Source organism: Muntiacus reevesi, chromosome 16 (genome assembly GCF_963930625.1).
Source record: "Muntiacus reevesi chromosome 16, mMunRee1.1, whole genome shotgun sequence".
Lineage (NCBI taxonomy): Eukaryota > Metazoa > Chordata > Mammalia > Artiodactyla > Cervidae > Muntiacus > Muntiacus reevesi.
This window is the reverse complement of record NC_089264.1, coordinates 61,090,038-61,103,418: the sequence shown is the minus strand read 5'-3', so window position 1 is coordinate 61,103,418 and position 13,381 is coordinate 61,090,038. Positions and strand designations below refer to the sequence as shown.

Sequence of the window (13,381 nt, the reverse complement as noted above, 5' to 3'; positions counted from 1 at the left end):
ACGCTTTACCGTCTGGGCCACCAGAGAAGCCCCGCGTTAGGATGGCTGCTGTCAGTAGGGCAGCAGAGACCCAGTGTCTTGGCAGATTTGGAGAGAAGGGAGCACCAGCGCACTGGTGGAGGGGATACACACTGGGTTGGAAATCACTATAGAGGCTCCTCAGGAAATACAAGTAGAAATACCACATGACCCAGCAAGCCCCGTTTCTGGGTAGACGTCCAAAGGAAACAAAATTAGTATTCTGAAGAGAGATTTGTACCCCTGTGTTTACTGTAGCATTATTCACAATAGCCAAAGTGTGGAAATAACCCTTCTGTTGACAAATTAATAGATAAATAAAACATGTTGTGTGTTCAGCCATAACAAAAAAGGAAATTCTGCCATTTGGGCCAACATGGATAAACCTAGACTGCATTATGCTGAATGAAGTAAGTCGAGAGAGAGAAAAACAAATACTCCATAATCTCACTTATAAGTGGAAACTGGAAAACACACACACACACACACACACAGACATATTCTCACTTATAAGTGGAAACTGGAAAACACACACACACACACACACACACACACACACACACACACACAACTGAACTCGTAGCAACGGAGGGTAGATTGGTAGTTGTTAGGGACAAGGGATGGGGGAAATTGAAAGATGTGTATTCAAGGATGCAAATTTCCAGTTGTAAGTTTTGAAGCTCTAATTGATAGCTTGTTGTGTATACTAACAATTCTGTACTGTAAACTTGAAATTTGAAAGTAGGTCTTAAATGCCCTCCTCTCTCTCTCTTCCTCTCTCTCTCTCTCTCTCACACACACACACACACACAATGACAACCATGTGAGGTTATGGATGTGTTAACAACCTTCGTTATTGTAGTTCATTTCACAGAGTATACATGCATCAAATTGTCACACTATGTAACTTAAATTTATGCAATGCCATATGTCACTTACACCTCAATAAAATGGGGGAAGGCAAAATCACAAAAAAATCTCAAGCAGAAAGAAATCACTTATGAGCAGTTGGGAGAATAGACAGAGGATGTGGGATGGCAGAGGCATTGTGGAGACACCGTTTATGGAGATCCTATGAAGAAAAGTTGAGCTATGATAGAGGCAGTTTGGATAGAAAGAAATTAATGAATTTGAGATGTTTTTAGAATGAAAATTTAAAAGAATCCTGTGCTGTATTAAATGTTTCAAGGGAGTTGAAGGTATCAAGACTCATTTCTAAGTTTAAATTGCGCCACCACATGTGTGGAGGTAATCTTTGCTAGGTTAGGAAAAGCATTAATAAAGACCAGGTTTGAGTGTGGAAGGGAATACATTTATACCTGTTGATTTTGTAGACATCAAATTATTTTTGGATTATTTCATAATATCTTTGAATTTGAATTATCTTAGGAGAGATATAAAGAAGGCAGTTTAATGCATTGCCCTGTATCTAAGAAGACAGCTTATATGTGGAGACATAATTTGGGAGTCATCTAATGGCCCGTTGATGGTATGTTTATTAGTGTGCCTAGGAGTACCTCGCAAGTGAGAAAGAGCATATAGATCCTTGAAGTACTCCTTCATGAAGGACCTATTAGAGAACAACGAGTTTGTAAAGAAGAAATAGCCATAGAAATAGAAGGAAAACTTAAGCGATATTATAGAAGCTAATGAAAGAGAAGGTATTCAGAAGAGGGGTGCATCATTGGATTTTATTGTAGCAGAAAAGTCAGGAAAGGGGATTTACTAGATCATTTTAGAGACATAGGAGCCATTATTGCTCTTTGTAATATCTATTTATATTGAATGAGGGGAAACCGGATGGGGTACAAAAGAAAAAACTGGAAACTCAGGAATTTTTCAGGGTTCATTAATTGTTTGAAACTAGATCTTTATTCCATGGAATTTAATCTGTATATGATCAGACCTGAAGATCACCTTTAAAGAGGAAGTATTTGAAAACTAAATTTTAGTCTTGCTAGTTGGAGAAAAACCCTCAATAAAGCTTTCTACCACCAATCCTTTACATCTAGTTGAGCTTATCTATGAATTTTAGCTCACTCGTCCATTACTCCAGGAAGCTTTTACTGAGCTCTTTGGCTGGCGTCGATGCCTTTTTTTTTGGTGACTTAGCATCTTGATCATATCTGTTATAGAACTTTTCATATTGAAACCTTATCATTATCTGTCTTTCCCACTGAGCATTCTTGGGAAGAATTGACCTTTCTGATCCATTTTTGTAACTCCTGTGTATAGCAGGCTGCAGTCACATAATAGGAGCTTAACTGAATCATATTTAAGCACAAAATAGTGGTAATACTATTTAAGATTTTCTAGAGGATCATTTCATTATGCAGAAATCTTGAAATGGAAGTTTTCAGTTCTGTAAACAAGCAGCAGAAAGAAGAGTGTACACGCTCCCGTCCTCACACAGCCTCATTGCTCCTTTCACTGACTTCTCTGTGCCAGTGCAACACACTTATTTGAAACGTTTGATAATAGAAATAAAATGCTATAGATGGAAAAAGCTAGAGAGAATCTAGTCCATGGATCCCTGCCATTTAATGACTACATTGCTGTTTCCACTCCCTTTCCCGTGGACTGCATTTGGACCAGGTTTTCTCTCAGCCGAGTGGAGGTGGTGTTTGGTTTGGGTTTGTTTGCTTGTTGTTTCGGTGTGCCGTTGCCCATTCAGTATGCATTCCACCTTCTTCTGGTAACAGCATCCCGTTGCCTCCTCAGTGTCCTGATCTAAGGGAGGGCAAAGGATTCATTCCTGTGTCTATGCTTGATCTTTGTGCCTCTTTTGTAAATAGCTTACACTAGAAAAATGCATACATGTGTTTATTCTCCCTCAGTTAGATGTGGATTCAGGAAAGGAGTAGCTTAATGTCTGTATTTACTCCACTCTGTCTTCCTGTTTCTACCCATGTTTTTCCTTAACATTTATTTATAGTACTAAGTCATGAATGACCAATCACCAAAAGCTGACTCTAAGCATTAAATATCAATTTAAAGTGATGTCTGGGTCTTTCAGATCTTATGATCTGGATTCGATGAATGTGATAAAATACATAGTCTATGTAAGAAGCCCACAGATTCTCATCAGCTAGGTTCTAAGCTATATATAAATTATGGAAGTGAAAGTGACTCAGTCCTATCCGACTCTTTGCTACCCCATGGACTATAGAATCCATGGAATTCTCCAGGCCAGAATTTTGGAGTGGGTAGCCTTTCCCTTCTCCAGGGGATCTTCCCAACCCAGGAATTGAACGCAGGTCTCCTGCATTGCAGGCAGACTCTTTACCAGCTGAGCCACGAGGGAAGCCCACATAAATTATATGTATAATCAAATTATGGCCTATTTGCATATTAATCTTACTTTTCGAGTTAACAGATGTTCAAATAATTTAAACTATCCCAGGTTAGTTTAAGAATGCCCACTTAGTCTATGAAATTTTAGACTCTGTTAGATTAAAGAAAAAGAAAGTGAAAGTAACCTCTTTGAAACCAGAATTCTAATTGGAAACCTTAGATTTCAAAACAAGAATCTGTGTTCTGAATTTCTGTTGCATGTGCTTAGATGGGTAACCTCCTTGACTTGCTTTCTTCTTTAGCCTTTTTCCTTCAGGGATTTAAAAGAAAAACTAAAATGAAATATCAGTTCACTAAAGCAGGCACCGTGCCCCAAGTTTTGGCAAAATGCATCCTGTCTTCTGAGGCATCTGCAAGGGGAAAAAAAAATCAGTTTACTAAAGTCAGCCCCTCTGGTCAAAGTCTTTCTCACTTCCAAATAATGAATTCTAAATGGAAAGGGAAAAAAGTAGAATACCAGCATCTTGTTAAAAGTTTCCAAAATTTTATGAAAGCAAAAATAAATAATACTGAAAGGACTGGTTAAAAAAAACAACTTGCAGAGTGATCACAGTTACTCCTTGGGGGCTGTGAAGTACTCTTCTCATCAAATGATATTTCTCTGCAAATGCTCCGTAAGTTGCCCAGGTAATGGCAATAACAAAAGTCTTTTTCATAAAGGTTTTATTTGCAGATATATTTTGAACAGAGTTTAGGAGGACAGAGATAGTCCAAGTAGGAAATAAAATCTGGATTTTTCAGAAACAAGGATGAAAGGATTATTTCGCAGCACTCAATATTTCCAATCTAAATGTGGATATGATCTGAATTAACTTCTGGAATAGACCGTTACTGCCCTAATTTTTGACCAGTAGCTGAAAACAATTTTCATGAAAAATAGAGACACTCTTTCAAAATTAAAATGTGGTTGATATCTAAAAGTTAAACATTAAGATTTTAATTTTTCTCTACTTTTACGTGAATATGAATAAATAAAGACAAGAATACCTTGCAAGTTTTTATTTCAAGACTTAAATGAAAGTTTCACATTATGCAAAGAGGGGTCATTGATGCAACTCTAATGGCCATTTAAGAATCTTAACAATCTTTCTGTTCATAGAACGTTTAATGAATAAAGGTAGATGTAGAAAGGAGAAAAACATACACACAAAATATTAAAACTGCAGAAGTCAGACTCACATAATGAAAGCTAGAGTTAATTGCTGAGAGTGTTAAGATACCCCCAGGCTTACCACAAACTCTATACTCTCTGAATCATATGCTGTAAGTCCCCACAAGGAAGTGATTTAGCTTGCAAGGTGCCTCCTGAAGCTATTAAACCATTTAAAATGAGGACAGTGATGTAACAGCTGAAAACCAGAGACATCCTTTGGTGTTCCCCAAAGTGTGTTCTGGAAAACACTAGTATGGAAATAAGCTCCAGAGGAAGAAAGTATGGCTGGCTCAGCTAAGTTTGGGAATCTCCACATGGTGTTCCTCTCAGAGAATCATGGTATGCGTTAGCACCATGCAGGTTTAGGAAATACTTCAGTAAGAAAAGAGTTCGACTTTATTACCTGCATATTTACCAAACTTAGATGACACTGAAGTTGTTTAAATAGATAACACTCACTAGCATCAGAGCTACTGAAATCGGCATATCTTTGGGGAAATGCTGATAGAAGGTCACTTTACTACTGGAATCAGTGTCAGGCAAGTTGAGTTAAAAGATAAATTATGTATTCCAGTCACTGGACTGGAATATTCTTTTAAAGTTTAGAAAATAAATTCTCACATTCCGGTTTCTCTGTCAAGTTCTGGGAGTTCCATTGGCATAAGGTGAACGCTCATCTTTCCAGCCTTTGCAACCGAAAGAACTGTGGTCTAGAGCTGCAGAGCGAAGGGTTGGGTACAGAAGTTTGGTGGCTTTGCAGAAGCAAGGGACTGGCCTGTTTTAAGGTCTTGATCGGGTGAACTGTCCAAGTTCTAATCATCATCACTGACACTTGCATTGTCCCCTTGCAGACTCTTCCCCACACCAGAGTAACGTCTAAGGTGCAAATTTGACCCCAGAACTCATGTTCCCATTGTCTCTCAGTGGCTCATTTTCTAGATAAAATTTTCAAAGTTTCTGGAATTTATTAAAACCACATAAAAAAAAAAAACACACTTTTTCTTTTCCAAGATTAAGTTGGATAAATGCTACACATTTCTCCAGATGTTTTGATTTACTGAATCCATAGACTCTTTTAGCTGGACCTGACTCTACAGCAAACTACAAGCCTTGGAATGCATTTAATATAAAATCTTTTGGGAGTAAGCACAGCAGCCTTCTTTCTAACATTAATACATTGCCAGAAATAGCAAGGTCACTTGTTTCCATGTTTGAAATGGATCGTAATGTAAAAATACCATGGGACTTTTCTGGAACTACTAGGGTTAAGGGCTTCCCTGGCGGCTCAGCAGTAAAGAACCTGCCTGCAATGTGGCGGACTTGGATTTGACCCCTGGGTTGGGAAGATCCCCTGGAAGAGGAAATTGCAACCCACTAAAGTTTAATAAGAAAACCAGATGAAGCTTAGCAGAGAACAGTCATGCCACTGACTTGGGTGGCGTGGAGAAGAGCCGCCGGCCCCTCTGCAGCAGCCTGTTGTTACAGGTAGCTGTCAGAAAGGGAGGAAGGAGGGTGGGGGAGAGGGCTTGTGACTGCAGAGAATATAAGGGGCGCTCCAGGAGTGAAGCGCGCTAATGAGATCAGGTACACAAAAGGAGCTGCCTGAATGGATGCTGTGGTTGTTCTGAGGATGGGTGGAACTGAATCCTTTCAGCATCCTGTATAAGACAGAAGCAGCCTGTTCACTTTGGCTGTGAGAAGTACCACCTGGGGGAGAGTACAGGCCTTCCGTCCCTTCACTCTTCAGGCAACGTTTGCCGTTCGCGGGCATCGACTGGCAAGTTGTCCAATCTTCATGTCTCCCTCCCGGCACGATCATCCACCACTGTCATCTGCCTTTGTGTTTGTTCAGGTGACACCCATCTGTGTCACTGCTAGGCTTAATACAGTGACATAATCCACACCCTTAAACGAATGGCTGCACCATCCACTGGTTGAGTGACTCAGGAGACGATGTCATTACACGTGAAGTCGAACGGTTGTTCAGCGTTTCCTTCAGTGGCATTGCTTCATGTAGGGTTCCCGGATCTGTCACAAAAAGGCTGAAGGCTTAAGTAGTTCTGATGGGTGACACCACATCGTGTACATTTAATCCCTCCTTGAGCAGCCTAATTTTCTGAGAAATACATAAATGAACGAAGACACTGCCGATTCGCTGCATTTTCATTTCAAGACAATTACCTTTTTACTGTTTCTTAGTTTGCGTCAGCATTCTGAAGCTGTTGAAGAAGAGTAGAAATAAAAGGTGGAAATAAAACTGTTGCAGCTGAGTAATGGAGCCTAGGAGCCTTCACTTTGAAAGAATATTATTCACTATACAGCAGAATGCCCGTGTTACTCGTGCTTTTAATGTTTTTAAATGCTGCCGAATGTTTTGTTGACTAACGTGTTCCCAGGGGTTCCCTGCAACTCTTTCAGGTCACTCAGGTACTGCTTCTAAATTACCCTGGTGCTGAATTCAATTAGTACTGTACTCTTTCAGTGGCCTAAAAGAAGAAATGTCTTCCTAAAATGTTTTTCTCTTTGAAAGGTCTAGAGTGTTAGGGCTGAATAGGACCTTAGAGATTATCTGATTCAGTGTTCCATAAACTTGTCTGATGACAAGATTCTCCTGAGAACTTGTTTTCAAAAGTAGAGATTCTCAGGCTTCTTCCCTGGATACTCTGTTACAATATATTTGACATGGGGCCCAGGAATCTACATTTTGTAATGAAGATTCCAAATAACTAAGGCGGGTTTGGGAAAAGCCAAATTAGTTCCACTTTTTAATTTTACGGATGAAGAAGCAGATGCCTAGATAGATTAAATGATTCATCTAAGTTATACTGCACAGAATATTTTGAAAAATTGAGATTAGTTGAGGAAAAAAGTTGTGATGGGCAACTTACATGCATCTCATAGTAGAGAATGTAATTTATAATTTAAGCCTTCTATATTGAATAGAACAATGCTATTTAGAAGATTGTGACAGTAGTGATGGAAGACACTTGACTCTGTATATGACAATGGTACTCAAGAATGATTTTGCCCCACAAGTGACATTTGACAATGTCTGGAGATAGACTTTGGTGTCACAGCTAAAGCAAACGAGGTACTACTGGTGTGCAGTGTATGGAGACAGAGATGCTCCTAAACACCCTGCCACACACAGGACGTCCTCCTACAGCAAAGAGTTATCTGGACCTCAGTGTCCTTAGTGTCCAAGTTGGGAAACCCTGGTGTTAATTGCTTCTTGAGCATTATCTCCCTTTGAGATACTTAATAGTCCTATCTGGGCACATTTGAGAAGTAGGATACAGTTTCCAATCTTCTTCCTGAAATTAAATAGAAAGCCTTATACCAAAATTAAGCAGGTCATTTATTGACCCATGTCAGGCTATTCTTAGGCTGGGTGAAATTGTTGTTGTTGTTGTTTTAATTTTAGGACCATGCAGTAAAATCCTTTTAGGATTCTTCCTCTTTCATCTACTCAAATATCTATACCTGTCATTCCTAGTACACCTCAATTATGTCTGCTTTGACCTTTCTGCATTCTTATCGAGATCACCCAAATTCTAATTCCATGGGATCAGCTAAAAGCTACAGTGTCAGTGTCTGCTGAGTTTTAACAGAAATTGAGACAGTTTTGGGCATAATCTTAACCTAAAGGCTAAGTGAATAGAATACACGATTTACGTAGAGTGACTTATTTTCAAATCAGTATTTGATTTCAAAAAAATCAATGATTTTTTTCCCTAATATATCTCAATTCTATTTCCTCTCTGTCTCTGTTGTCAGTACTTAATTCAGATCCTCATCATCTTTTTAGTAAACCACTGAAAGAAACACTTAACTAACCTCTTAACTTTTCTGCCACTTTTGCTGTTTTCTTACCATTTTTTCACCTAATCTATTTTGTAAAGTGTTTGTTCCTCCGGATTTTCCCCCACCTTAAAATTTTCCTGATTAAACCAATATGTAGTTTCTCTGCATCAATAGAATGTTTCTCAATTGTGGATTACATATGGAATCTTTTTAAAGAGGAAAGAAATCATGTTATCTCAACTGGTATCTGCTTAAATTATTTGATTGTAAAATCACATGTATTTATGTATAAACATAAAATCAAATTCTTCTTTATGTTTAAAGTTTAACACAACTATGAAACCAAAACGAATTTTCAAATTAAAAAAGAAACCAAACTGTTCAACAGAGAAAATTCAGATTTGCAATATAAGTCAGTAAGACAGTTAGTATTGTCCTGAAATGGTAACATTGCTCTCAGCGGCCTTGTGTTCATTATTCTCAGGTGCCTGTGCTACATGGTAAGCTGTGGCATGACTCTGTTCATCTAATTCTTTATTCTGTCCCTGAAATCAGTGCATTATTTAAATATAAAACCTGCCTCTATTCTTTTCATATTAGCCCAAGACAGATAAATGTACATTAGTGCAATCGAAATGCAAAGCAAGGATAAACACAAGTACTAGAAATTGATAAGCTACATCAGCCAGTTCTCATATTATTTTCTTGTATTTCTTTATATTGTATTATTGTAAGGGGAAAAATCACAGAATTAAGAGTTCTTGTTTAACTTACAGGAAAGACTTTGTGTTTGAGCACTGTTTCCTCAACAATGGGAAGGACTGACCTATAGAATTGAGTCCAGATGCCCCAGCAAGGCATTGACGTCTTCAGTGTCCACTGCGGTCCTTCCCTCCTCCCTCCAGGCTCAGCCGTGGTGTTTGCTGATTGAGTCCTCATCACTTGGTGTTGCTGAGCGCTCAGACGCCCCGCTCCGTCCTGTCCCCCTGCCCTGCGCTTCTGCTGGTGGGACTCGGTCTGCGTTCTTTTGCTGCCAGTTTTGTTTCTTATGTTTCTTAATCATCCTTCAAGATCAAGCCTAGGTGTCTTCTCTAAAACCATTTCTAGAACCCCAGGGTGAGAGGTGCCTCTCCTCTGTGGATTAAGGGTACCCAGCGACCTTCCCTAAACTGCCTCCTCCCTTGGGACAGTGCTCTGTCCATCCCCTCCCCCTGTCAGAGCTGTAATAAGAGCAGAGATGGTACCACTAGCCCAGGTCCTGTCACAGCAGGAATCACTCCAGAAATACATAGGTTTGACCCATTTTCAAATGAAGACCTGTCTCTGGTAACCAGGCTGGCTTTGTTTCTCTGTATGTATGTGTGTTTCCAATGCTCAGAGCTGAATGCACTTTAAGACAACGTGGCATAGCTGAAAATGCATAGTATTTAAAACCAGAGGACTTGATTTCACGTCTTGCCCTGTCACTTGTTCTTGTGTGTAAGATGGAGATAGGTAATCACCGTCTCACATGCTTTTTACAGATGTGCAAAATTGTGGCATAATGTTTGTCAAACAGGCATAATATGCCATAAATATTAGTTTTCTATGTTATTGCTTTACTTATTTTTATGGGCTGTAGTTATTTAAAATTATTATTGTTAGCAGTGAAGTTTCAAATTTATATACCTCCTTATTACGGTTAGATTGAGGTCCAGTATTAGTTATTTTTCCTGAGCTGTGCTTCTGCTTTACTGTATACAATAGATGGGACAATCCATCTTTCCTTCTCATCCTCACAGGATACCTCACTCCCTGTAACTATTTATATTTATTCAGAACATATTTTTTTTCTTTTATTGCCACAGGCATGAGAGAACCTCTACTTTGTTTTATTACCTAGAAAAATCTGTCTTCTCCTTCTCTTTGCAGTCCATTTTCATCAAAAAGCATCTACTTTGAGAAGCATTTTCTTTACCTGCATTATATTATTGAATTTTCCTTTTTTTGCTTTCATGCAGTTATTGGAATCTATAGCTTCAGTTCTTTGGGTAATAGGTTTAAGGCTCTTAGATAACACAAAATTTATTGTAAAAGTAAGTCATGTGGAGTTCAGGAACATGGAAAATTTCTATAATCAGTGGGTTCCCAGCCCTTACATGTGTTTTATAAACAAAAATAGATCAAAGCTAGATATGAAAGTGACGGATTTTGATTTAGTTGGTGCTTACAAGGAAAAACAAAAAAAAGAATGAAAAGGTGGCAGTTGTTTTTTATTATAGAATGAAATGACTATAACTACATAAAGCTACAGAAAGCATTCCTACAGAAAGCATTCCTAATATGAAATTCTTAATAATGGACACTTATTGGTACAAGAAAATTCAGACTAGATGGAAAAAAGTTTCACAGCTATGGTGATAGCCAAAGGATGAACTAAGCGGCAAAGGGATGCAACCAGTGTCACTAGAGACACAGTATGTGAGTTTCAGCTTAGCGTTCAGAGGATGGGAACAATGAAAGCAGTCTGTCATAAGGCAGCAGGCATGAGTTGATGACCCCCGGAGACACCTGTGATCGCACAAATCCTTCTCTAGCTCCGAGCCTTCGTGAAGACTGGAAGTTCTGTCTGGTACCAGTGCTTCTGTGTTGGGTTAAGGCTGTGCCTGTCATACTCTGATCCATCCCACCTTCAACCACCTCTCTGAACGCCTTTCAAATTAAAGCTGCAGTGCTTTTTGGTGAAGAGAGTCATGACTAACAGGAAAAAAGCTATGAATGCTTGAAACATCAGAGGAAATGCGTTTGGTTCTGTTTTTACACTGTTTGTCACAGTCACGAAGAGTACCACTTTACCATCTGGTAGGAAATAAAAGAGAACCTTAGGGTCTTGTTTTCTAAGTTGGGAATAAAATAATTTGAGTTGGAAAGTCTCAGTGAACAGTTAAAAGTTTACAAGTGCTGACCTCAGGCCCTTTTGCATCCGTGTTGCCTCCGTTTGGGGTACAGTTAACATATGTCATTGCTAGAAACTGAGCACTGTTTGACAGCTTGCACAAAGAAAGAGAAGAGAAATTAACAGAAAGGACTCCTCCTTGCATTTCTGCTTCTCTAGCTCTTGTTCAGCGTAACTATCTGTTTGAAAAGTAGAATTATTAGGGCTATTATGGTCATGTGCATCTGATTCCATGATTTGGGGTCTTGTTCTCAGTTGGTTTCAACTTCTTATGAGAAAATCAATGTTCATTTATATTTCAGATTGACTCAAAAATGTTTTTTCTTAATTTTCATGTCAGCTACTGGGTATGCAAAATTACATTTTTTGCTCTTTAAGATTTTTCAGATTATTGGAGGAGAATAGAAAGATAATTCTTTAAGAGAATGACAAGACAAGCCACAGGCTGGAAGAAAATATTTGCAAAAGACATACATGATAAAGGACTGTAGGTTCATTGCAGCAAATATAACGAATGGGCTATGTTGGTACAGGATGGTAAAGGCATGCATGTGTGGAGTCAGGAATTATATGGAGACTTTATACTTCCTATTCAATTTTTTGTGAACCTAAAACTAAAGAAATTAAGTTTGTTTTTAAAAATGATTAAACCAGTGCATCATGCCAGATGGTATGAAGGAAGGGTTGTAAGAAGTGTAGAAGCCCAGGGAAGAGGGGCTTATTCAGCCTAGGGGGGTTTCAGGAAGACTCCGTAGAACCGATGGCTTTTAGACCAGGATTTAAAGGTAAATGGAAGTTGCCCTGTAGGAAAGTGCAAGGCAAGAATTACAGGCAGAGGTGAAGAAAGGAGGAGGGGTTTAGAAGGGAGGAGAGGAGCAAGAAAAAAGATATGACGTACTTGTGAATGCCTTATAATTCTGACGGAACCTAGAGTTTTACTGTAGACACAGGCAGGTCATTGGACTAGTGGGGCATGTTGGAAATCTTAGCCATTTTATCAGCTGGACATTTTTGTCTCAGTTTGCCATTGAAGAAATTAAGGCAAAAAGAACTATATGAACTGCCCAAGTTCATATAACTGATCAGTGGCAGAGCTAAGACTCAGACCCAGACATCATGACATCAAAACTCACCTGCCTGGCCACACTGCCAGAGGTGGTGTGGGTAGAACCTTCAAACTGGGAAGAACTAAATGTAGGTCAGATGTCATTGTCCATTTTTTGTTTTTTCAGGTTTCTTTGCAAGGAAATAAACCAGCAGCTTCAATCAACTTCAACTCTGTCATACCTTCATGATGTTTCCCTTGGTCAGAAATGCACTAAGTACTCTCAGGATCCGAAGGATTCAGCAAATTAGACAGAGTCACTCGAAACACTCACCAGATTTTCATGACAAATATGGTGATATCCTACTAGCCAGTGGAGCCTCTTTCTGTCTGGTTACATGGGTATTTCTAGTCACACAGATTGGCATACAGTGGGGCCGTTCCCCTGTTGGCAGAGTTACCCCACAAGAGTGGAATGAAGAGTAGCCATCACAGTTACTGTAATACAGAATTGTTTCAAGATCGACTTGTTAATTAAGCACTCTGCTGCTCATTAAAATATAGCATGCTTGAAGAAATAAAATGCATGTGAAACTTTTGAAAAGTCATTGGAAATAGTCATTCTTGTGTGTGAAAGCAAGGCAGTAGTGGTATGTATAGATTCCAGGACATTATGAATAATAAATATGTGAAAGTAGAATTAGTGAAACATGTACTTTCTGCTTTAATGATTTACGTATCCTTCAGCAGATATACACACACAGGTACTTTACAACGAGGCTTCCCAGACGGCACTAGTGGTAGAGAATCTCCCTGCCGAGCGCAGGCGTGCAGGAGGCTTGGGTTTGATTCCTGAGTCTGGAAGATATCTTGAGGAAATGGCAACCCACTCCCGTATTCTTGCTGGAAGAATATCATGGACAGAGAAGCCTGCTGGGCTACAGTCCATGGGGTCGCAAGAGTAGGACATGAATGAGCATCTAAGCACACACATACACTTTACAAGTTTAATTGTCTGGCAAATCCTATTAAATCTTACTTTAAAACAATTTATAATTGACCATTTTTCCTT

At 39.1% G+C, this 13,381-nt stretch overlaps 1 protein-coding gene across 2 annotated transcripts in view; it reads left to right on the top strand.

Moving 5' to 3' along the window:
• COX7B2 (cytochrome c oxidase subunit 7B2) overlaps nucleotides 1-12,911 on the top strand; it is a 127,863-nt gene extending 114,952 nt beyond the window's left edge. For both annotated transcript variants that reach the window (XM_065907550.1, XM_065907548.1), the window contains one exon: nucleotides 12,497-12,911. In XM_065907550.1, coding sequence (XP_065763622.1) covers nucleotides 12,556-12,795 — 240 coding nt within the window. In that variant the 5' untranslated portion in view covers nucleotides 12,497-12,555 and the 3' untranslated portion in view covers nucleotides 12,796-12,911. The remainder of the gene's footprint in view (nucleotides 1-12,496) is intronic.
• The last annotated feature ends 470 nt before the right edge of the window (nucleotides 12,912-13,381 follow it).